The 25648-nt window shown below is 38.8% G+C and overlaps 1 protein-coding gene across 10 annotated transcripts in view; it reads left to right on the plus strand.

Annotated features, from left to right (window-relative positions):
* The first annotated feature begins 966 nt into the window (after positions 1-966).
* NBEA (neurobeachin) overlaps positions 967-25648 on the plus strand; it is a 461765-nt gene continuing 437083 nt past the window's right edge. For 5 of the 10 annotated variants that reach the window (XM_068181998.1, XM_068181997.1, XM_068182004.1 and 2 more), the window contains exon 1: positions 979-1799. In XM_068181998.1, coding sequence (XP_068038099.1) covers positions 1521-1799 — 279 coding nt within the window. In that variant the 5' untranslated portion in view covers positions 979-1520. Of the gene's footprint in view, positions 1800-25648 lie in introns of all 10 variants that reach the window. The other 5 variants (XM_068182000.1, XM_068182001.1, XM_068182003.1 and 2 more) reach the window with 3 other exon arrangements.

A 25648-nucleotide genomic window follows, 5' to 3' on the forward strand; every position in this document is an offset into this window, starting at 1 on the left:
AATTGTAAAGGAATTTCTTCCAAGAAAATGTTATGCTTTCTTATCTCTCATTAATGACCGTTTGGGTTTTCTTCCCATCTTTTCCAGCTTTCTGAAATAATGTTGGTTCTGTGTTTCACAGCTAACCACTGTTTTAGTCATGTCTATGTATCTGGGCTATACACACTGACAAGCATCTATGGACTTTGGCAAAAAAGTAAATGTATCATACTGTATCTCCATGTACATAGAGCAAATGCATCTTAGCACAGAACTGAAGCATCCTCTTTCTTTCGGTGGAGCTTCAGCAGCTGCTGTGATCTAGGAGGATGTACTGATCCAGTTCTGCTGATTCATCGTGTTTCTGTAGTTTATTACCTAAAGCTGGATATAAGGAGGACCAGCAATCCAGTCAAAACCCCAAGTTTGGGGCTACAGAAGAGTCAGGGTGAATGGCATTCTGTGACCAGGGGGCAAGCTTTGTTGTAAAATCAAACTTTGTGATGAGAGTCACTATGAAGCCAAGAACATCTTTTTTAACAGGTAAGGATTAGCTCCAACACACATAGAGCAAATATATACAATTTTATTCGACACATACAACAACGATTTAAATATTTTTAGTATCCTCAAAGCACTGGAGGTATTTCTGTTTCTCTAGTACTGTAGAGCCTTGACAAAAATGCTCATTGCAATGAGCATCACTGCAAACAAGGGGCTTGGGATGCTGATTGGATATAGTTGTACACAGCACCACCACCAAGCAAGAACGGTGCCCGAGGGCCGGGGGCAGCGCAGAGCGCTGAGCCGCGGGGACCGGGGGGCGGCACCTCCCGACACCTGCAGCCCCGATACCTGCAGCCCCGATACCTGCAGCCCCGACACCTGCAGCCCCGGCCGCGCGGCGGTGCCACCCGCCCCTCCGGCAGGGGGCGCCCTGGGGCGGCGGGGCGCGGCCGGGCGGGGGCAGGGGGGGCTCCACCCTGTCCCTTCGGACGGCCTTGCGAGACCTCCCCGAGCGGGAGGGCGGCGGCCCGCGGCGCACGGCGGGAGGCGGCGGCGCGGCGGCCCCGCGCACCTGCTCACCTGTGCCCCGGCCGGCTGGGGGGGCCCGGCCCGGCCACTCCCCCGACGGGCTCGGCGCAGGCGCCCTGGCGGCTACCGCAGGCAGGGGGCGGCAACATGGCGGCGTGAGCGGTGGCGGGTTCGGCTCCACAACAACAGCGGCAGCGGCATCGCTCGCGCCGCCGCACGCCCCGCGCGCCGCTCGCCCCCGCCGGGCCGCACCGCGCTCGGCGCCGCCCGCGCTCCCGGCCTCGCGGCGGGGAGGCGGCCCCGGCCGGGCAGTCCTCGGCTAACGGGGCATCGGCGCCCATAATAATCCCTCATTATAGCGGAGCGGGGGAGCGGCTCCTGGGACGGTGCCGGCGCCTCGGGCCGGCTCCCTGCGGCCCCGCCGGGTGCGACTGCGGTGGATGCGCGGCTCGGCCCGGCCGGGCGGGGAGGCGGCGGCGGCAGGTGCCGGTAACGGCGGGGGGTAAATGGCGAGCGAGAAGCCGGTGTCGGGGCCGGACCCGCAGCCCGCGGGACTTATCTCCGTCGGGGCCGGCGGTGGAGGCGGCGGCGGCGGCAGCGGCAGCAGCGTCGCGGTGATGGGGGAGCTGAGGGCGTCGGGCTCCGGGTCCGTGGTGCTCCCCGCGGGGATGATTAACCCGTCGGTGCCGATCCGCAATATCCGGATGAAATTCGCCGTCCTCATCGGACTCATCCAGGTTGGGGAGGTCAGCAACCGGGACATCGTGGAGACGGTGCTGAACCTGGTAAGCGGCCGGGCACCCCGCCCCGGTGACGCCCCGGCGGGCACCGGCCCGCGCAGCCCACCTCCTCCCGTGGCTGCCCCTGCGCCCCTCCGCCCCTGTGCCACTCGATAGGGACCTGCATCCTCCCAGCCCCCGTGTCCCTCCTACACGTACGGCCCTTCTCCAGCCTCCCTTTCTTCCCAAAGTCGTCGTTAATCCCGCGACCTGCTCATCTCCTCGTCCGTCGTGCGTGTGATAGAAGCCCCCTCAGCGCTCCCTAAACTCCAGGCAGGACCCTACCTAGAACAGACAGGCCACTCTTCCCCTTCCCAGTGCCTCGTCCCGGCCGACTCCTGCAGAAGTGTAGTGTGTGCAATTTACAGTGAGAAAAATAAGGAGATTAAGTAATTTGCAATTTCGTGTTATGGACGCTGCCCTTTAACCTAGTAGCTTCCTCTTGAGAAGAAGAGCGGCATGAATGTAGTATCTGTTTTTAATTGAAAAGCATTAAAAAAACCCAGCCTGAGCTGGTATCTTTTCCTGGTGGCTGAAGCATGTGAAGGGTTTAACCCTGTTAGATCAGAGCTAGTTGAGCATTTTATGTGGAGGAAGGGGGAGAAGGGAGATTTTTGCAAGGATTTAATACGCTTTAATATCTGTAATAAAGAGTTGGTTGTATTGCAGTATTGTATTGGGTTGCCCAAGTCTTAATAACCTGCCCTGCTTTCCAAGACACATTCTTGTCTGCAAAAGTGTCGTTGCTACTTTGGTCCACGGTCTGTGCATTGCAAAATACTATTGTAGGGAGGTAAATAGCTGAAACAAGGAGAAAATGCTAAAATGTAGCCCCTTAGTCAGCTGCTCACTTCATGGAGTGAAAGAGTTACTGCAGGACTGTATGACTTAATGTTTTTGCGCTACCTACACCAAAGCCTGAGGAACCTACAGAAGCCAAGCGAGTGCATCTAAAAATGAATCACTTTCAATTATGTGCAATTTGGTGCTGTTCCTGAATGCAAGATTTGCTGCAGCAAAGCCTTTGAAGCAGTTCAGTCAATGAAATGCCCTCAAATTTTGCACATAAGATAGGATAAAAAAATGACTACTCAAAACTGAATGCTAATTAATTGAAACTGCCTTTGTTTCAAATGAGTTTAATACTTCTAATCTCCAATCATTTTATACAAAGTCATGTAAAGAATATATTTTGTTTCAAACACTTTAAAAAGGTGTGTTCTTCTGTCTGACAGTTATTTGCATTTGACCTAGCACAGACTGAATGGAAAAGCTGCAGCATGCAGGGAAGGATGTAATTTGGTCAGATCATTCTAATATTTATGGCATAGGTGAACACACAGGGTTAAAACTGGTAGTTTTGTGAATATGTCAAAACAGTAATCTGGTATATTTCCCATTCTTCCCTACAAGCTGTTTGACAGCTTGAAATGTGACTTGTAAATTTTATTTTTGTTCTTTGTATGTATGGTACAAGTCATCATAACTTCATTGGTTTATTACCCATTTCTTTATATGTAGCACTCAAAATAAGTTAATGACGTGCAGTTGTTTTATTAAGTGGCTTTGTATAGGTCATGACAGATGCAAAGATGTTTACTCTTTTCCTGGTTTTCTTTCTTCTTTCATTCTTACTGATATTTAAGCTCATTTTAATTCTGGCTATTAGTGCACCAGCAAGTGGATTAACATTGCCTCGTCTTTGATGGAGAGGTTAAGACTATGTTTTGGTATCTGTGTGGAGGACATCCATTGCTTATTGTATATAAGATAGACCTACTAATCAGTTCCTGATGCTGAAAACAATGTTTATATTTTGAAATTAACACAAGAGTGTTTAACAGTTTTCTCAGCACTGGGAGATGTATATGAATGTGAAACTGCTTGTGAGTCTGCTGCAGCAGCATTGCATGCTGGATCAGTCATTACTTAACAGATGGACTCTAATATACAACAGTCAGTATTCCCAAAGCAGAAAGAGGCTGTATTGTGTCTGTAATTTTTTTCTTCTCAGGGCAGTAAATGTTTCAAAATTAGGTTTTTATATTTTAAACTTGACTCACATGCGAAACAAGCAGTGAATATGGCAGATATAAAGTCAAGCTGATAGCATATGCCTAAACTACTAAACATCGTCTCATTCTGTATTAAGGATTTTAGTAGCAACTTGAAATAAAGTGCATTTTTCTGTTTTACAAGCATTCTTCAGTGGGTAGCTGGGGGTAGAGAGAACTATTTGGTTTGGTAATTTTGTTGTTTTGTTTTTCTCCAGTCTTTACCTGTACTACTCCGTCATGACTTTTGATGCAGGTTTGATAATGAATGAACAGTGATCTTGTTTTGATACCTCAGTTGATATATTAAGTCTCTGAGAGAAATGTAACTTATACTATGCCATATTTGGTTGTTATAAGCCATTTGATAGTAGCTTTTTAGTATAAGAATTCTACATAGGTAAGATGTTTTATTATCAGAGAGAATCAGAAGTTAAAGATGGAAATGCTTTTTACATTTTCTTATCAGAGATTATTGCTGTCTTTAGTGTAAAGCTTAAATAAGGCTATTTACTCTTCCTGCATCTGCATGGAAGCAGCAGTAAATGTCTGAGACAAAACTTTGTTCTGGTGTGCCCTTGTCATGGAGGTCGTCACTCTTATTTCTTGTGAAGTTGTGCTTTTAGGGTTTCTCTTGAAGAGTTCTTATCTTTACATGTTTGTTTTAGTGGCCACACACTGTGATCTGTAGTACTGCATTTTGAACTTAACTCATGTAGTACCTTCTGATACTGATGGACAGAGTGATTTATTGTATCTATGAGGTGAGGAAATGTATTTTTTGCAGTGTTGAAAATCTTTCTGGTCCAATATCTTGTTGGATTTTCAGCTCTGCAAGATTTTAACAGTGGAATTTTAGCTCAGACAGTATTTTGTTGTTGAGCATTCCTCCATTGTTTAAGAGATTAGTTGTTTCTCTTGATGCTTTTCTTAGTGTTTCCTCAGAACCTGCTGTGTTCAAAGTTCTGTTAAACTGGTCAGCTTGTTTTGGTCAGTGGTGTGTCACTTTGTAGAATATCTAGTATTGCTTGTGTTGTTTTTTGTTGTTTAACATTATTGTGAAAGACATAATGGAGAGAGGGTTCAGCCTTTTATATGCCAATGCTTATAAAGGACTCAGTTATCCTTAGAAAGACCTGGTGGTGTTAGTACTGTGAAGGTCAGAAGATCTTAAGAATCTATGAGCTTAAAGCTTTTTTAGAATGATTTTATAGAATAATGTATTATTTTTATGTTTCTGAAAGTAGAAGAGAAGGGCTCATTGCATCACCTGCATTCTTCTGTGATGGTTTTGGTCCATGGGTTTAATATGAATTCTCAAGCTCAGCATGTTCTGACCCTTGTGTACTGCACATGAACCCTCATGTTCACTGACCCTTGTGTACTGCAAAGCACCAAACTAGAAAGGGATTTCCTTAAAAAAAGTGTAATCCTCTAATTGCTCTAAGGGATTTCTCTTTGTGGATATTTTGACACTAGTTCTGTGTTTCTATTGTCAAGGAGGCCCCTTTGAACAGCTCTGTTAGTTTTCTTAGGGTGCTGTCAAGGATGTTGTTATTGCATGGTAGATGTGCTTGTTGCTGTTAGACTGATGTTTAAAATAAAATTCTATACCATGTGCTCCAGAAAATGTGGAATTAAAGTGGAAGTGGGTCAGTCTGTCTACCGGCATTCTTCTACTTTGTCTGCTTTTGTAGTTCTTATTTCCTAGTGCAAAGTTTTCACATATGGCTTTAATTAGTTTTCTTTAATATACCTTGCCTAGTCTTCCCTTATTTTACTGACTTGCTTTCTCAATTCTCTGCTTTTCCAGTATTTTAGCAGTCTTGGGAATTTTTTCTTCAGTGTATATTTTGAACTGACTCTTGTTTGACCATCTTTGATCAAATACAACTATGTGAATTGCATTGTTTCTTAGGTTTTAGGAACCTTTCTCTGTTCCAGTTTGAATTTCCTAGCATTTGTGATTTTGGGTTTTGTAGTGCTGATTATATGACAGTGCACAATTTGCAAGGTGAACAGGAAGCTGAATGATACTGAAAAGTTGTGACTGGTGCTGAAACAGCCTGCTCATTTTACTGGTGCATCTTGAACAGATGATGTGATGCAGATGTGAACAGATTTCAGTCTGATACAGGTGTAGCTGACCAGGGTTCTCCTTGTGCTATCTGGAAAGCTTTTATATAGGTTTTGTCAGGCTAGAGAGTGCTTGTAAGAAGTAGGTCAAACACCAGGCTTAGTTCAAAAAGTCTTTTTCTGTTCTTGTTGACTGCATCCCACACTTCTGCCTAGCTCTTCCCGTTTTCTTGGCTGTTCCATCCTACTTCAGTGTTAGTCACCCATCACAAGAGGTAAGCCGTTTTTTAGTGCTCTGTCACATTGTGTACTCGTAGGAGTGGCATTTGCAGTTTCAGAGCAAATGAGTTGAATTATGTGAGAGATATTTCTCTCGCTGCAGGCTTTCTGTAGTAGTGGTCATAAGGAAAAATGTAAAGGGAAGCCTGTGTAGAAAGATGTTTCGGATTCTTTTCCTTTGTTACTTCTTCAGACATTTGTTAAGGGTTTTCTTAAGCTATAGTTGGCTTTGGTATCTGAATTCTTTGAATCCATTTACATTTTTGGTTGCTGCACTGTCCCATGGCACAGTTCTACTTTCACCTGGGGAGGAAGAAACCCTTTTGTTCATTGGACACTGTTGTAGTCTGAGAAAGTGTGGGCCTCCTGAGCTGTAGCCTCTGTCATTTGACTTTTGTTTTTCTTGTGGAACTAGCTTTGCAGGCTTGAGAATCTTATTCCATTTTCTTGGTGTAATTTTGAGTGTAATTCTCTGCTGATAGATGGTACTAATCAAAAAAGTGAAGTATGGGGAAGTTTCGAAGTTGGGAATTTTTGGGGGGTTTTGTTTGTTTGCTTTTTGTGCGAGTTTTGGTTTAGGTAATGCCTGACTGAAGGTGGCGGTCCTTGTCCAAGTTACTGTCTGTCCCACTGGCCTCTTGGTATCCTGCTCATCTATCCAACTAATCTCTGTTTGGACATTGCTGTACAAGCTACCAGAGCTGTATGGAAAGAGAGTATCTAATGTGAGAGTTTGTCATAACATTCCATGGGCAGCTACTTTAGAGTACTGTAGCTCTTGTCATTATTTAATGCTTCTGTGGAAAACTTAGTTTTGATTACAGAAAATCTTTGAATGACTGAATGTTAATTTAATTATTTTATTATATCTGATTTTTGGGGGCTTTTTTATCTAATCTTTGAAAGGAGGTGTTTATGCCTGAAAAGTTTTTTCAATCCTTGTATCAGTCATAAAGCACTAATGGTATCTCAGCAGGTGGCTTGGAATCTGCTATGGTTCTTGTATGATGGGTTGATATATTTCTATAGGTGATAAGTTTTAAAAATCTGTCATGTTGGCATGTAACTGAATGTTCCTTAATGCTTAACTCTGAATAGCTATTTTCTTCTTAGCTTTATATCTTGATTTTACTTCTCACTTGTCTTTACAGGATTCAATTCATGGATTATAAGGGAGGTGAATACCTAAAGGCTTTTTTATTTTTGTCACACTGAAATAATAAAGTTGTGAGACTTGTATTGAAAAAACACCTGCAATCCTTGGCCTTTCCCCCTTCTCCCTCCTGAGACCCTACCTGTATTTTATCCCTTTGCACCAAGCAAAGGGTTAGCACCACTCTCTGTCAAGATGCTATTTTTATGAAATTGTGACCTGATTCCCCATTTAAGCCATGTGTTTTACAAGACTAAGCATTTAGCTGTGTATTCGGTTATACACTAATTGTTCTCTCTGCCCCCCATATTTTCCCCTGTCCCTGCTTTCAAATGAGCACTCAAAGGGGTAGAAGTTGGGGCCATGGGGAGGCTGAGGTCTCAGAGGTTGTGGTGCAGTTTTTTCTTTCATGTTAATGCTTTTCAGTGTCTTCACTCATACATCTCAAATATATGAAACGCTTTCTGTGTTGCATCTTTAAAAAAAAAGAACAGAAAACTAACACCCAAAACCTGCATAGTAATCTCTGAATTCCTTCCAAAATGTTTGTTCCCCTTCTGCACTGTATTGAATTTAGTCAAAGTGGAATGAAATCTGTGATTGGGTTAGTAGCAAAACAGAATATTTTCTGAAAAATGCAATGTACAGTATTAACAGAATGTTAATTTAATAAGCTATCTAAGCTATTTTAAATCAGCCTCTTAGTCTTACCTGTTCATTATTTGGTTCTGGACTTTTTCCATTTTGTATTTTGGCCCATCTCAGTAAATCTATTTCAGATTAATTTGTGTTGCTCTTCCATTAGTGTACATTGTTTTATTGTATTTTACACAGAACAGCATCAGCTACCTCATTATGTATTCAACTTGCCTGGTGGCCAGAGGGTCACTGTAGTAGTGTGTGTTTACGCTGATGAAGTTCCATTTATTTTTTAGTGAAATTTGATCATTCCTTACTATTTGTTTTTATGGAAACACTCCATTGTGGAGCTTTACTACTTCTTGCACAGACAGAACCTTTAAGCTTTCTTCAAGTCTGAATCAAATTTAGAACTTGCTTTTATAATCAGAGGCAGCAGATCTCTTGAAACATCAGTTTTGAATTCGATGACCTAACTCCCACATCTGTCTTGCAAGAGTTTGGTGTAGATGTACTGCAATGATACAGTATCTGATACATGATCATCAGCATAAAGATAATGAAAAATTTAATGTTTTATTTGCAGAGAGTCATATATTCCTTCCTTAATGATAGAAATATCCACTTCAACTATAGGATAAATAGGGATTTCAGCTATTTGAACTGTAATTTCATAACTTCAGTTTAAGAAGATTGTTAATGACATTAATATCTAAGAGGAAGATTATTTATTATTTCCAGTAGAGAAGCACCTCGATGTCTGATTGACCTACTGATTGCTAAAATTGCATTCCAGTAATTTTTATAGTTTAGCATTCTTTTTTACTTTTGACATAGATGGAAAATAATAACCTTTGGTAAATAATAAGTCTAAGTAGTTTTGGTGTTGCTGAGGTTTACACCAGCAATGTCAATTAATTTATTTTAATGCAACCCTATCCTGTGACTACCATTCTGTGCTTTAAAATTGGGTTGCATCACTGAAATTGTTCAACATGAAAGCTTGTATAAATGTGCGTGTTGCTAATGCTGTTCCAACAGCTTACAAATGCTTGGCGTCTGTCTTTGCAAAATGCTGTTTCTTTCACTGCCCTTTTGTTTTAACAGTTGAAAGACTTCCTTAACAATGCAGAATAAGTATTAAATTTTGGAATTAGCTGGAAGTGAGATATGGCAAAATATTCACTTATGAGTGAAGTTGTTATTCATATCATGCTTTTTGTTACCTCATGGCTTTTGTAGTACTGGGACAGTGTAGACAGAATGATGGAAATAATCATTCTTTGAGCAGATTCTTCTAAACCAATGAGGCATTGTAATCAGTTTTATGTGATCTCACTTCTTTTTTTGCTTTATAAGTCTTCATATTCTGTGACAGATATTAAATTAAACAAAGTTTTCCAACTTTTATTGAATTTTTATTGCCTGCTTTAAGAGCCACTATAGCAGGTTTGTCTTTTTTAAAATTTTATTTCATAAAAAAATAGTTTGAATATAAACACAAATATGAATTTCAAAGCCTGTCTTTTGATTGAGAAAGGATCTCATACAAACCTGTTGCAACAGACTCCTACTACAAACTTACAGAAAACAATAAAATGTGCTTTCATTAAATATAGAATAGTAGCCATGAAATACATGTTCAAGTAGTAATGAACCATCTGAAGCCAAGCTATTTTGTATTGCTCATGCCTGACCAGTCAGTTTACTCTTAATCTTAAACAATATGTAGTGTGGCTCACTGCATTAAAAAAAAAAAAAATCTTGATTTAATTGGGAGCAAAAAATCTCCCTCTGTCACTGTTAATGTTAAAAACCTTTAATTAAAAAAAAAGATTATTTTGAAATCAGGGGTGCATTCCTGCTTCAAGTCAAATGTATGTTTTTTGTAGCTGAAAGAACAGGAAAACTGTCTACCCCTTCCAGTAGGACAAAACACATTGGAATGGAGCTATAGAGCTATGTCAGCTCCAGTTGCATAGCATATTCATAATGGGAGCAAACATGTTTAATTGCAGGAATTGGAATGTTGAGAGGATTGGTAAAGAGAAGAAAAGAGAAGACAGCCTGAAAAGAGAAGAAAACCTAATGTATATGGAAGAAAATCAGTTTCATCCCTTTTCAAATCATAATTTTTATGTCAATAATGAAACTTAATGAGGGGCCTCTGAAAGGTGCATTTTTGGCTATGTTAAGTTATGGAATAACGAAGAGGGTAAAGAACCTTACTTAGTGTTGTGTTACACTTTCAAGCTGGTGGCTTTTGCAGTTTTCTTGTGAGTTTGAGAGCTCCAATAAAAGCTCAGCACCCCCTTTTTTTCTTCTGTTGTTCCAGCGAAATAAATTACCTGTTTTTGTAAATGGCAAGGTGTATGCAGTATTTATGAGTCATATCTGTGACTGATGGCTTCTTGACTGTTAATATTCATCTCCTGAATAGCTGAAACTGATGGAAATGTTGGTTCAAGGCTGCATTGGATTGGGTAAGGTGCCCCAAGCAATATGCTCAGGGCATGGGAGCTGTTTCATTCTTACATTTCCCCTCAAGAGACTTGTGGAGCCCTTGCCCCATATTTTAGTCTCTGGGATTCTGAAAATCTTTGCTGCTGTTTCTGTATTTTCAGCTATGGCATACATATATTCAAAGAACCTGCATAAGTCCATCTTTTGTTTATTTTGTTTTGGAAGTGATTTGAAAGACTTTCTTATCCACTCTATTTCTCATGGAAATGTTGCGGTCTCCATTGCATCTTTTGATACCTTAGAGAGCACATTGTGAATGCAGAAACAGACTTACAAGAAGACGTTAGTGTTGAGTCTACTGTCCAAGGGTGAAGTGAATTGAGTCCATCTGAAAAGAAACTGTGTCGTGGTATCCTGGGCTCATACCACTGAGAAGGGTCTGGCTCCTTTGTGTCTACTCCCACCCTATCCCCTGCCACAAATACACATGTATAGGATCTCTTCAAACCTTCTCAAGACTAAATAACCCCAGCCCTCTTCAGCCTTTCTTTTTATGTCAGGAGTTCCAATCCCTTAATCTTTCACACATTTAAGTCTTTATTCTCCTTGTGCAGATAAGAAAAAATGGGAGGTGGAGTCTGGGAAGCCTTTTAATTATAGCAGTCCTCTTCCTCATCTCACAATATGAGCTGGAATATCTACCACAAATAATCCAGTGTAGCAATGCTTAACTCAGCAAAGGAAAATTTGCACCACATACAGCCAAGAAAGAAAACAGACCTTGGTGACCCATAGCAGTGAGCATTTGCTTTTCATCTGTTGTGACTGCTTGCTAATAGATAGTCTTGGATGAAACATAAACCCAAGTCTGTTGGTTCTGCAAATCAAAGTTATGGTTGTATGTAAGCTTATTTCTTGGATTTCAGAAATATAAAATGTAGGTACATTTAATATTTTGTGAGAAAGTACAAAGTTAATGGCATAATACTGAGTTAATGAAACTTTGTGGCTCTTTACATATACTATAAATACTACCTTATTTAACAAATTAGCATGAAATTAAATTAAACTAGAACTGTTAGTGTAGTTTTCAAAGCAATAGATGCTTCATGTTAGAAGTAAAATTAAAAAATCAAAATTCAGTATAGAGCCAAGGCCGTTGAAATTCTGTGTTGGGTTTGTCGAAAAGAATAGATTTATGCTTTTATATACAGTCTAAGATTTATATATTAAATATTCAGTAGCAGTTCATGTGCATATAACTGTATGCAACTTAGAAACTGTAATATATGAACCAAAGATGATTGTGTAACAAAATTTTTATAGTTCATGTTTCATGAACGGAAAAGCATTTATTCAAAGTAACTTATAATGTACAGTAATAAACACATTATAACTAGAACAATGTGTAGGCTTAGTCACTGAGAAGTAGTCAGTCTTTCATAGTTGATACAGTACAGTATTTGACATTTTAAACATAGTGCTCACTGAATAGGAGCTGATGCAGTCTTTAAAATGGATCAGTGAAGTTGATAATTGCAGGTATTTTCTAAAAGCCAGAAGCAGGTTATTCCCAGTGATGATTTCATCACCCCTTATACTAATAATAAGGGAAATCATCACAGTTGTGATGATTTCCCTTATTATTAGTATAAGGGGTTTTTATACTCTCAAGGCCAGGTTGGATGGGGCTTTGAGCAACCAGTTCTACAGGAAGATGTCCCTGCCAATGGTAGGGGGATTGGATTTAGATGATCTTTGAGGTCTCATCAAAGCCAAACTGTTCTGTGGTTCTGTGATGATTCTATAACAAGGAAAAATGAACTATAGTAAAATAGTTTTTGTTTGTTTGCATTTTTTCCTTAATAAAATGTGATTAAATTCAATTTAAGAATAAATTTGGATCTACTCAGTTGCATGTCCCGTCTCAGTTGAAAAAGTAGTTTTCAAATCTGTAATCTGTTTTATCACTTGAAGTTGTAGTTTAAACTTTCTCTTTTTCAGAAACCCAACAGCTCAAACTAATGCAAATATGTTTATAATGTATTAAGAGCCTTTAGTGTACATAAGCACAGTAAGAAGGATGGGAAAGGGGGAAAGCAGAAGTTTCAGCTGAGTGAAGCTGATTACTTTTAGGCTGTTGAAGCTGATATTTTCCCAACTGAGTATTTAAAAAAAAAAGTACCAGAAATGTATCAAATTTATCTAAATTGTTAGTTGTTTAAATGAAGTTTAGCTATTGAGAAATGGTACCGTTAAAAGGAAGCTTTACATTAAAAAATAAAAAACTTAAGAGCATGATGGGAAAATCCCAAGTACAACAGATTATCTTTCAGTGTCCGTCCTCCTGGATTTACAGAGACCTTGAAATGACTTGTTACATGATGTTTTATTAATTTTTGAGGTGTCTGAGGGAATTATCGCCATCTGTTAATACCAGAGTCTAAGGCAGCATGTGGGTTTCAATGTGCTTTGTGTTGAAATTTTTAAGAAATCCTTCTCTTAAAACCAAATGGAGTTAAGAGGTTTCAGAGTGTAAATAGAGAATACCTTTTATAGTCCAGATTTAAGCTCTTGGATCATGTGTCACAGCTTTGGTTTATGGTCCTAGACTGTTCTCTGAAGTTAAGATGGTTGCAAGTACTTGTAATGGACTTTTCCTCTTGCAGGATTTAAGACATAACTGTCTTTTCAACTTGCTTTAAGTTAGCAGCACTCTGTTTTAGCCAGAAGTTACTTCACTCTGAAAAGAAAGAAGCACATATATTGTATTTTATTCTGGTTGAGATCAATCCTAAATGCATCTTGTACCAAAAATCCGGTATTATCCAGAAGTGCAGAAGAAACAGTAAAAGTCTTGAAACGTCATTGCAATCTAAATCCTTTCTGGAGGTCAGAGGAATCTTGGGAACACCTTGTTTAAATTATTACTTCAAAATTCCTCTCTCATATGCTCCTTGTGGAGTTATAGTAGATTTTAGGCCTTCCTTGGTAAGAAGATGATAAAGCAACCTGAACACTTTTGAGGATGAGCATTGGGTTGTTTTTTCTTAAGCAGTACATCTGAAATGGCCATGTATGTTTGTTGCATTAGTTTTTGAAAAATCACAGGTTTAAAAATTCTATATGCATTCTGTAGAGCATGAATGGTTGAGGGGATGACATACTTCATGCTACAAGCAAGACATGGCACAGCTGCAGCTCACAGTACGGCCAGCATGAATTTTGATTTAAAATTCCTTTAAGAAATCCTGAAGATTGCCTGGGAGATAGGGAGATTTGTGGTCTAAAAGAAATCCTACCTTAAGAAAGACTCTTTTGCATTTCTATTTATTTAGAAAATGGAAATCCAACTAAATAGTCTATACTTAGTATAGCAAAATGAGATCTTTAAAACACTATAATGAAAGGCTACTTGAGCATTATTAAAAATTAATACAGCCAAGAGAGTTATTGAGAAAAGTGGCATTTAGCAGTAATTGTTAATACATTTTGGTACTGCTATATGGTAAGTAGCTTCCAGCTTCATAGTTTGTATTCTGTTTCCCTTGTAATATTTTTCATTATTTTTCAATTGTCTTTTTCTTCTCATATATTTTTAAGTTAAGAATAACCATTCTAGGTCAACAGATTTGTACTGTGACTGAAAACAAGGACTTGCCCTAAGTCTTTTGTTGTATAAGCATCAAAATAAGCTGTAGAAGAAAAATACTTTAAGTAATAAAACTGATCTTTGGGGAGTAGAATGTAATATAAAAATCTGTATTATGATGCTTCATGAGGATAATGTCTGGGATAATGCTCAGCTTTTGAAGGTGTGGAGTTTGGGGATTGGAGTGGCATAATCCTGGTCTCAGAGGATGTAGTGGGTTTATGTGTCCAGACTTTGGTAGTGGGGGGGTTACAGGGGTGGTTTCTGTGAGAACCTGCCAGATAGAGCTGATGCCAGCCAGCTCCAAGCCAGACCCGTCAGCAATGGTGGCAGTGACTGTGGGCAACACGTTTAAAAATAAGTTACTGCAGAAGAGAGATTGCAGCTGGAGAAAGGAGTGAGGATATGTGAGCCCAGTACAGCCCACTACACAGCAAGGTCAGTGAGCGAAGAGAGGGAGGAGGTGCTTCAGTTGATGGAGCAGAGATTCCCCTGCAGCCTGTAGTGCAGACCATGGTGTGGCAGCTGTTCCTCTGCAGCCTATGGAGGTCTGTGAGGGAGCAGAGATCCACCTGCAACCTGTGGAGGACCCGTAAGGAGAGGGATGCCCAAAGGAGGGAGTGGCCCCATGGAGAGCCTGTGCTGGAGAAGGTTTTATGACAGAGCTCGTGGCCTCATGAAGGACCCACGTTGGAGCAATCTATTCCTGAAGGACTGCACCCTATGGAAGGGACCCATGCTGGAGCAGTTTTTGTAAGAACTGTAGCTTGTGGAAGGGACCCGTGTTGGAGAAGATCATGGAGGAATGTGTCATGTGGGAGAGACACTCTGCTGGAGCATGGGAGGAGAACAAGGAAAAAGTGATGGAGACAATGTGAAACGGCCAAATGACAGCCCTTATTGCTTGACTCTCTTCATCATTTGGGGGCAGGAGGGAGTGAAGCTGAGCTTGGAAAAAGGGGAGAGGGATGGAGGAACAATGTTTTAAAGTTTGATTTTATTTATAATTGCCTCATTATTGATTTTTAATAAATTTGTTTCCTTAAGTCATGCCTGTTTTTCCCATGGTAGTAATTGCTGAGTGATCTCTATTGCTTTTATATTGACCCATGAGCGTTTTGCTGTATATTTGTCCCCCTGTCCAGCCAAGGAGGGCAGTGGCCACGAGGTGTACGGAGATACAGTAAACCTGTAGATTAAATACTTTGATTTGTAGTTGGCTTCTATGCAGGGATTAATAGTTATACACTACTATTAATTTGTCTTTATTTCAACAAACAGCTGCTTTTCAGCTTTTGAAATGTGGACTTTCCTAATTGCATTGACATTTGCAGTGGTGAGGTATAATCAAAAATGGTGATTGATATTTTTGAGTGATGAATAAGGCTTAGCTATGCCTCGTGGCTGTCCTACGAGCATTACCATTTGTGATACCCCAATAGAATCTGAGTAGTTATGAGAACTGGCAGTGGCACACGACTTTTTATTAAATCTACTGCTACCTCTGGAAAGTCTTGTTTGGCAGAGATTAATCAGCTTTCTTATGCAGATTGCTGAATGTCTCTCTTCATACATGTAAAGCTATTAAAAGACTTCTTAGAGGGCAGTGATACCAGTAAACAGTTTGTGTTAATTTTTTTTTTTGTCACTAATTCCACATTGCACTCCATGTGATAGGGATGAAAGTCCTTACATTTGATGCTCTATAGCTTTTATTTACACATCTTGGGATTTTTTCCTACTAACTAGCATCCCTTGTATAATACACCCACTGGAAATGCAAGCCCAGCTTTCACACAGAAGGCTCAGAATTTGCATCTTGTAGGATTTGTATCCTATAGCTACATTGTGCTTTTAAAGCCCTAGCTGAACAGAAAGAAGACTATATCTGTTCTCATTGTGACAAGGTCATAGTGGGTTTTAGACATGTTTTACCCTGACTTGTAATATTACAATTAAGTGTGTTAAAGAGGAAATTAAATGTTTTCTTTTTCAAGCCTTATCAGACAGCTACTTCTATTTAAAACTGTGTTGTATAAAAGAAAACTGTCATTTATTTATTATGGTGGTAGACTGGTAAGTTACAATTTAAATTTAACAAATGAATGGATGGGAATTTTGTAAGTTTGTCAGTTCTGGATATATTCAAAATGCACCCAACTAATTTAAAGTTGAGCATTACACTACTATGGCACTATTACTGGGTGATTTCTATTTTAAAGAGGGAGGCTAGAAGATTTTTCATGAAAGAAAAGATCAGGGTCATGTTTGAATACTTTCCTTCTTATCACTGTCAAATAGGATTTTCTGTTTTGGTTGACTATCAGAGTCTAGTATATATGTGTGTGTTCTACCTGGAAATATTTGATTGTCTTTATCTGTATTTGGTAGTTATACCATGGATGCTTACATAAAATTTTCTTTATGTAGGTGAGATTAACATTGTTTATTTTGTGTGCTTTTAAAGTTGCAGAGCCATTCCTTTTTCCTCATAAAGGACCAGTTAAGACTTTCACAGATGTCTGGCACATTTAATTGCAAACCACCATTGAACGGCACACACACTGTTTAGTTGGACTGTATTTCTGTTTTAAAAATTCATATCAGAAGTGAAAAAATGGAATGCCTAATGAGTATCAGTAAATTATAAATGTAAATATAAGTATTTGGAGGCACTTTTTGGTATGAAAAAAGTATTAATGTAAATGTTATTACCCAGTTTTGAATCACAGGCTTCTGAAGTCTTAAGAGATAAACTATGAGCGTTGGTTAAAATTATTTAAAAAATAGCCTTGGATGAATTACAGAATGCTAAATCATGCTCACAATTTAAAATGGAAGGCCTCTTATTATGTTCAAAACTGAGGAAGCATGTATTCAACTGTAGGGTCTGGGGAAGGGCAGGATGGAGCACATGATTTAATTTTATACCTTCATGTATCTAATAGTATAGGTATTAATACAGGGGTTTTCTTTTGGTTTTTGTTCACATACTTAAAAAGATTTAGATTTAATTTCAAGAATGTGAAGAGTTTGCTTGTTTTTTAAAAAATGTTGCATTATTGGATCTCTTTTTCTCAACAAGTGTTCTTGTTCTTGGTTGGCTAGCATATTACTTGCAGGTGAAGAAAATCTGCTCTTTTGAGAGGAAGGGGCTTTACAGAACTGCTTACAGTCAAAAGTAACTAAAAAAGCTACATATCTATCCTAAATATTATTAGTGAAGGAAACAGAAACTAAGTATCTGATGCAAGCTTTCAATCTTTTTTTTTTTGTCTTTGTAGGCCCATTCATTTCAGTTTCCATAGCTTTACTATTATGCTTTATCAGTAGCTAAAATTATTTTTTTCCTCAAAATTCTAATTTTAAATAATTCTTCAAAGTCAGTGTCATTGTTTATTGAGTGAAAATAAGGTTATCTCAGTCTTTTATTCAAAGTAAACATTGCATTTTTCCTGTACTTACATTTTCATGAGCATCAAAGCTGTATCTGTTCTAACAGGATTTGGGGATAATTGTATGGTTGGATTTTTTTCTTAAAGGATTTCAGATGAAAAATATGCAAATATTTCTAACTCTGCATCCCTTAAAATAAAAACCATGCTTTTCAAATAATCTTGGTGATATTGGAAACATTAAGTATTTCTTCTGGCTGGAGTATTTCAGCAAAATATTCTTTCATGAAAATATTTTATGTGCTTACAATAATTTTACTAAACTACTTGTCATATAGAACAGTGAAAAATCAGTTTCAGGATTGTGGGCTGATTTTGTTCTTTGTTTGTTTTTTTGTTTTAATATCCTTAAAATACATATTCTTATTAAAGTAATAGTGACAAACTAACACAATTGCAAAATAAGAAATGGAAACCTGTAATGAAACTATCTCACTTGACTGGAAATCAAGTAATTATTTTTTAAACTACTTTTAAATTAATATTCCTTGAACTAAAATTTAAAGCCAGTTATTGGTACAATGGGTTACTAAGGGGGTATCAGGAAGTCTCAGCTCTGGACTGAGAGCTGAGACTGTTGAAGTCTGTTGAAGTTTTCATATAGTTTTGTGTCTGTTGAAGTTTTCATATAGTTTTGTGATTGGCCTTTAAAGGAGGAAGAGGATTTGGGGGTGTTGGACAAGAATCTTGATATGACCCAGCAAAGTGTGCTTGCAGTCCAGAACAACCATATCCTGGGCTGCATTACAAGGAATGTGGCCAGCAGGTCAAGGAAGGTGATTGTCCCATCTACTCTACTCTCATGAGAGACCCCTCCTGAAATACTGGGACCTCCACATTAAGGAAGATGGCAACCTGTTGAAGCAAGACCACAGGAGGAACATGAAGATGATCAGAGGGCTGGAGCACTTCTTCTGTGAGGGTAGGCTGAGAGAACTGGGTTTGTTAAGCCTGGAAAAGAAAAGGCTCCAGGGAGATCTTACTACAGCCTTCCTGACACTGAACAGGACTTACAGGAGAGCTGAAGAGAAACTTCTTACAAGGGCATATAGTGGTTGGACAAGGAGCAATGATTTAATTAGATATTATGCAGAAAGTCTTTACTGTGGTGCTGATGAGGTACTGAAACAGGTTGCCCAGACAACCTGTGGATGCCACATCACTGGAAGAGTTCCGCATCAGGCTGGGTGGGCCTTTGAGCAGCCTGGTCTAGTTGAAGATGTCCCTGCTTGTGGCACACAGGGGTTGAATTTGATGATATTTTAAGGTATCTTCCAGTCCAAACCATTCCATGTTTATATGAGAGCTCTCTGGCAGATGAGCAGTGGGTATTTAATTTGCTTAGAGGATATAAATAGAAGCTGAGGTCAGTCCTTCATGTCCCTTTTGAAAATCTGTTTCTCTGGAATCAGTTTTTTTGTTGAGGGCTCAAGTGGAGCATGCAGTCAGCCTACTCAAGGTCCTTAGTTAGTGATCTCTTTTGTATTTTTCCTAATTCCTTGGTGAGTGAGATTTAAATGTAGTTTAAGTATGTAGTGAAGGAGACGAGTGCTTGTGACCCTGTGTAGGACTGTGTGGGGAAGTGTGTTCTTGTTGTTTCGGTCAGTTAAGCCTATTAGCTAGGATTTTTTAATCTTTTGTGTTTCTGAAATACCTGCTCAGTCAGAAGATGGAGGTACCTCTCCTGAGCCTCATATTTCTTGTGAAATGGAGTTTATGTGCTAGGTACCTTTCTTTCCTAAACTTGTTGAAAATCTGGGTAGGGTTGCATGAGTTCCAGATACAAGTGTGAGTTGTGTTCTTGAGTGATAGTTGTCATCAGATTGAGATGCTTCTTAGGCTGTGAACTGCATTAAGCTTGGCTGTGTTGAAGCTTTCCAACATGAGCTCTTTCTTGATCTCCTGTGTTCTTTCTTTCTCCACAATCCTTCCATACCAGGATAGTAAGTTCCTTACATTTTCAAGTAGGTTGTACCTCCATGGGATCAGAACTTCACAGTCAGTAGATTGTTGGCAATCCATTTTTGTTTCACCTTTTCAGAGAACTGCTGTTTCCACTGGAAGAATTCCTAGCTTTAATGGCATGTTACTCTTATGCTGGCTTTTTCTCCAGTAAGAATGGAAGATCAGATCACTCATCACAGTGAGGGGCATGACTGAATTTCTCCCCAGATGAGTTGAATTTATTTCTGTTTTTTTCACTGCCTGTCAGAGGCATTAATTTGTATTCTGGATCTGAGGAAACTACCTTCTTGCTGGAACAAACTAAGGTGTTGAAGTTACCATGTGTTTTTAAAGATGCAGCTGTATTTGTCTAGAAGTTAAATTAAATCTATTAAAATTGTGTTCTGTTGTGTCAAGACTTCATAGAAAGCCATGAAAATGGATTCTGTTCAAAGTTGTAAAATTTTCCTTATTGGACATCCAAAGGTTGGAACCTGGAGGTTTTTTATGATTTCTATCAAGCTGTGTGTAGTCAAAAAATACTTGATAACAATGCTTTTTTGAGAAAGCAGTTTTACAATAAGTTTTTGCATGCATTCTAAAAGACACTTCCAGTGAAATTATATGATACTGCACAAGGATTGCTATTTCACTCACAACAAACTCTTGTTTGTGCCTTACAGATTTAAAAATAAATAATTAAGAATTACAAAAAGTTGCTCTTTTGATTATCATAGTATCTGGCTGTCGAGTCAGAAAATTCAGATTTCCTTCTATGAAACTTCCAGCATGACAAGATCCAAGATATTTTGCTGAATTAATTTTAATTTTTTTTTAATTATACAGAATTAATTTAGTGCTTTGGTTAATGCAGATGAGCTATTGGAAACCCAGTGATGTGATAATATTAGTGGGAAAGTGCTGGATATGTGGAGTTCCTACAAGTTTTTCTTGATACTTAGCTATGGCTAGGCTTTGATTGCTTCTTTAGAACAGTTGTCTTGTTTTTCAGATAACCTCTATCGGAAAAAGATCCCACATTAGCTATCAGTGCTGGTACCAGGGACTCAGTGTCCCCATGGTATGCATTTTAGAGGAAGTTACTTGAGATTAATTTTAGCCTAGTCCTGTTAGCAACTATAATATATTTTATTGTTGAAGATTTGGAGCTCCTCAGCTTCACTTTTGTGGCTACTCCTGGAATGTATCTTTTATTTTAGTCATCTAAAATATAATCTGGACACTCCAAGTTAACATTGTGATATGAAGACAGCTTAATAAAAAGAAGGCTGCATGTGGAAGAAAAGGAAACTGGAAAATTTATTCTCTCCTTCCCATCAACAGGCGATGTCCTGCCACCTCCCGGGAGCAGCACATGTAGCAGCGGCTCTGGAAGGCCAGCATCATAATAACAAAGGCCCCCCTCCTCCTTTCTTGTAGCTTTTATTGCTGAACTGTTGTCATGTGGTATGGAATATCCCTTCAGACAGTTTGGGTGAGCTGTCCTGACTGTGTTCCCTCCCAGGAACTTGCCTTTCCCCAGCCCACTGGTTGTTAGGGTGGTGAGAGGGGACAATGTTGGAGAGACAACCTTGATGCTCTGCCAGCTCTGCCCAGCAGTAGCCAAAACACTTATTATCAGCACCTTTGTAGTTACAAATACGGAGTACAGCATTGTGAGGGGGGCTACTAAGGGAAAAAATTAACTCTCTCAGCCAGACCCAACACATAATTTTATATCATAGAGTGGTTAATGTTGGAAGAGACCACTGGAGGTGATCTCATCCAGCCCCCCAGCTGTGGCAGGGTCTCCTTGAGCATGTTACTCAGGATTGTGTCCAGATGGCTTTTGAATACCTCCAGGGAAGGAGACTCCACAGCCTCTCTGTGCAGCTTGTTCCAGTGCTCTGCCACCCTCACAGTAAAGAATTTTCCTGATGTTCGGGTAGAACTCCATGTGTTTTCAGGTTTTTTGCCTGTTGCCTCTCATCACACACATGTAACTTCATGTGCGTGGCCTTCTGCAGTCTTCCTCAGGAAGTGCTGACTGAGACTCCTGTCTGAAGTAAGGTTCTGTTTGTGTGTGTGTGAGTGTGCTTTGCTATGCATTTAAATCCATGCATTAGAGTCCACTACAAGAAATAAATGGTAGGAAATTTGTGCTGCCTTTACCAAATGAAGTCTGTGTGTGCTCTGGAAAACTGAGTAGCTCGAGTCTGTCAGTACAACTGTTAATTCTTCAACAGAGTGCCTCTTTTCACTGCAGATCTTATTTTGTTATTTTGAGACTTTGAGAATTTCCTTTTTTCCATTTTCCTTTTTCCAATCCTGATTTTTTAAATTAAAAAGTATTGGCTTAGAACTCATTGTTTGTGCCAAATTGCACTAAAGACCCATCTAGCCCACTGCACTATCTGTCAAGAGTGGGTACATTGGTAAGAGTTAAAGAGCAGGGAGAGCTTGTAATAGACGTTTTCTATAACTGCTCTAGCCACTAGCAAAACATGTCTCTGAGATGTTTCATTGTTCACCTTTGTACAGGCATTAGTTGATGCATTTCTTCTTCCTTCCTTCATTTAAATTTTTTTGCTGCTTTAGAACATAAATAAATACGTGTTAACCTGTATAAAATGTGTTTCGCATATTTTTTTAGTGGGAAGGAATTACAAATGTACTTATGTAGCTTTTATTTTTAAACCTACCTTCTCCACTTTAATGTGACATGCCTTAGCTCTTATGTTTCAGGAGCTATTGATTTTTTGACTGTACCACCCATTATTTAAGGGTCTCTCATTTTCTTTTCCTCAGATGCCTCCTTCTAGCCAAGGAATCCTGGTTTAGTTAGTTCTTCTAGTAGAATACTCCGTATATAAACAGAAAAACAATAGAAGTGGTGAATTGAAAAACGTTTTACATCCAGCATTTCAGTTCTTAACTGGAGTGAAAAGTGTTTTCTAGAATTATACCTTTCAGTCTTAACTACTATTTGGATTTTGGGTTTCTTATTCACGGCTTTCTGGAACAGATTGAAGTCATAATCCCCAAGTTTTAAATCCCCAAGTTTTGAAAACATACTGTTTGGTCCTGTGCACTGTGATTCCCTCTCCCTGCTTCCTGCTTAAGTGTGTGATACATGGAACAAATCCTTATCTGTTTGGTTTACTTTTTCCTTCTCCCTTACTGGGCCTTGCAGCCCTGCTGACACTGGATAAATCTGTCACAAATGATTGCAATAATGATGTTGGAATGCAAGAGAGAGTATTTTACTAGAAGTAAATTTATGACCGTTCTTTTTATTTCAGTGGAAAGAGAATACTGCAGAAATTTGCAAAGGCCATTAATAAAATTAAATTGGAAGACTTGCACAAGCCTGATGTAGATGACATTGGTTTCTCACAGGTAGCTGAGTTGTTGCTACAGTGACATCAGAATCTAGTAGTGGTGCTACATTAATTCTTTTGGCTGGATTTAGCTACCTGGAACTTTGTTACCATGACATTGTTTGTCAGATGTTACTGAACTTCAGTGATTTATCAGAAGTTTTTATTTAAGTGGAATTCTTTTCCTGATGTTTGTGTGGTGATCACTATTGGAAAGTAAGGGCATAAGGATCTATATACTCAATTAGAACTTCACACTAGGCTTATTTTTTTATTCTAAAATGTTAAAATACTTTGAGTGTCAGACTTCCTATTCTTTTATATGACTGTGTTATAAAGACACTGGGAATCACAAATCTTACTAGCATGTTTCTGGTTTTTTCAAACAACATCTCAAGATGCTGCTATTTTTTTCATATTCCCTTGCTTCCCGGCAGGAGAACTCAAAAGAAGTTTGGCGTTTGTTAAAGCTCCGGTATTTCTCATAGCAGCTCCTTAATTTGCTGACTTATATATTTTTTTTTGCAAAGTAATTTACTCTGATGAAGGAGAGATAGGGCTTTTTTTTTTTTTTTTGCCTAGGTATGTCAAATTGCCAGCTTTTAATGGTTCAACCTTGAGTGTAGACAAAATGTGGCCATTTTTCAGTGTCTTTAGTTTGCATGTAGATCTGGTCAGATGATTGTATAAGTCTTCACTAGTTTAGCTTCTCCTAATTTGGGGCACTTTTTTCAATCGTATTGGTTTAGTTGTTTGTAATAGCCTAACCTGCTTTTATGACTCACTGAAAATTTACTGTGTTTTTCACACTTTTAGACTAATCCTGCTACTAAGCAGTGTGTTAACATAAGTATTAACTGATCAGTGCTCACGATGATGTCACCAAATAAGATGTATTTAGATTGCACCATGTGACAGAATGGGCAGATACCATAGTTTTCTATATTTCAGCAAAACCTAATCGAAGCAAAGTAAAAAACAAAACTACCATCCTGTAAAAGAGAAGGTGGTGTCTCTTGTCCTGTAATCAAAGCACTCTGCTGAAGGGCTGTGGAAAGAATAATTAGAGATACTGTGGAGTAGCTGATCTTTTCTTGGAGCTGAGTCATACACTTGTTACCAGCTTGTGAGATTGTGTAGTTCGAAGCATATCAAGCACTACATCATGGATTCTCTGACAGACCTTATACTGAGACTCTGATAGCTTGAAATGTGTCACCAGGGGAAGATAAAATGAAGTTGGAGAGTTGGTGACGATTAGGGTATGTAATAGGTACTACATCTGGGGCTGTCATCTCTATAGACGCACTTTGTAGCTTTTCAAAGAAGGGAAGAGATGGAGAAGGACTCTTACATAGATGGGAAAATGCCTGGGTTAGAATCTTTCTTTCAGTTGACCTTAGAAAAGTTTATTTTTCCATTTCCCTTGTCGCAAGAGATTAGTCATTTATTTAGGAACCAAATTAGATCTCTCAAATTGGTGATGCACATATTTTCCTAATCATCTAGTGATTAATTTTCAGTTAATCTGAGGTCCATTGTTGCATAGTCAACATCGCCTCTCTTCTTGTGTTATAGTTAGTGGTACTGACATACTCAAATCAAATCTGGGATTTGAACTTTGTTGTTTTCTTCTTAGAGCTTTACAACAGTTTTTGATTTTTTTTTAACCCAGAATTTTCTATTATAGTCTATTTTTGATTGGCTATGCAAATTATACTGGTTTAGCCGACCAATTTTGTTATACTTGACACAAAACATATATTCATTTTTCTAATATAAATGCTATGAGTATATATGATTTCAGACTCTGTTTAGAGTAAAATCAGTGAAACGTCAAGTTCATTATTCTGCCTCTTTAGGCATTGTGCATATTTTTGCATTGTGCTTATGTCTTCTGGGTACTCTTCCTTGTTGCAGGACAGTTGCCTGGTTAAAACCAGTGGGTTTATTCTTGGTTTATTTTCTGACCCACATGCAGTTTTTTTTGAGTGGATGGGTTTTTTCTTGTTTGCTTGGTTTTTTTGTTTTTTTAGCTTTGCTTAAATAATAAAGCTTTTATTGCAAAATAATTCTGTTTTGGCAAAAAGTAATCTTGTTCTTTTATTTTTGTAAGATCTCAAGCCTAGAGTTACTAACAGTGATATCTTTCCTTAAGAGACTGAAGACTGTGTCAACTGGAAGTCAGTTTCATTTATTACATTATCCTTAGAAGTCACAGTGCTTTTAAAAAGATGTAAGTAATAATCTGTTCTTGCATCTTTTAAAAAACTGTCATTTGCTATGTGTGAATCTGAGTAATAGCTTTTGAGCAGGAGTAATGGATTTGAACAGTTAAGTGTTGTCAAAGCTGTAACTTGCAAGGCTTTATAAAATAAATTATCAGTACCAAAGGCCAAAAAGAAGTAGGATATGCAATGCATTCTTATGGTAGTTTTATGGGAAAAGACGCTATGTTTTTAAACAACCAAAAGTTTTAAATCCCTGTCTTTAATTGTCTATTGTGCACAGAATACATAGCCTGTGTCTTGTATTTTGTTCTCTGCTTCAGTGATGTTATAATTGAGCATATCTAAGGAGATTGATGGAGATAATAATTAGGAGTGATTCCTAAAAGAAACTGTTGAACACTGGAGGGCAACATTACTGTTTGCTGGAGGCAGTCAGCCTCTGCATGTAGGAGAAGCTGTGCTCATGCTCAGTGCTCTATGCTGACTACCTTTTCTATTTCTTGCCCTGTTTTAGAGCTTTTCACATGAA

This window comes from Anomalospiza imberbis, chromosome 2 (genome assembly GCF_031753505.1).
Source record: "Anomalospiza imberbis isolate Cuckoo-Finch-1a 21T00152 chromosome 2, ASM3175350v1, whole genome shotgun sequence".
Taxonomy (NCBI): Eukaryota; Metazoa; Chordata; class Aves; order Passeriformes; family Viduidae; genus Anomalospiza; species Anomalospiza imberbis.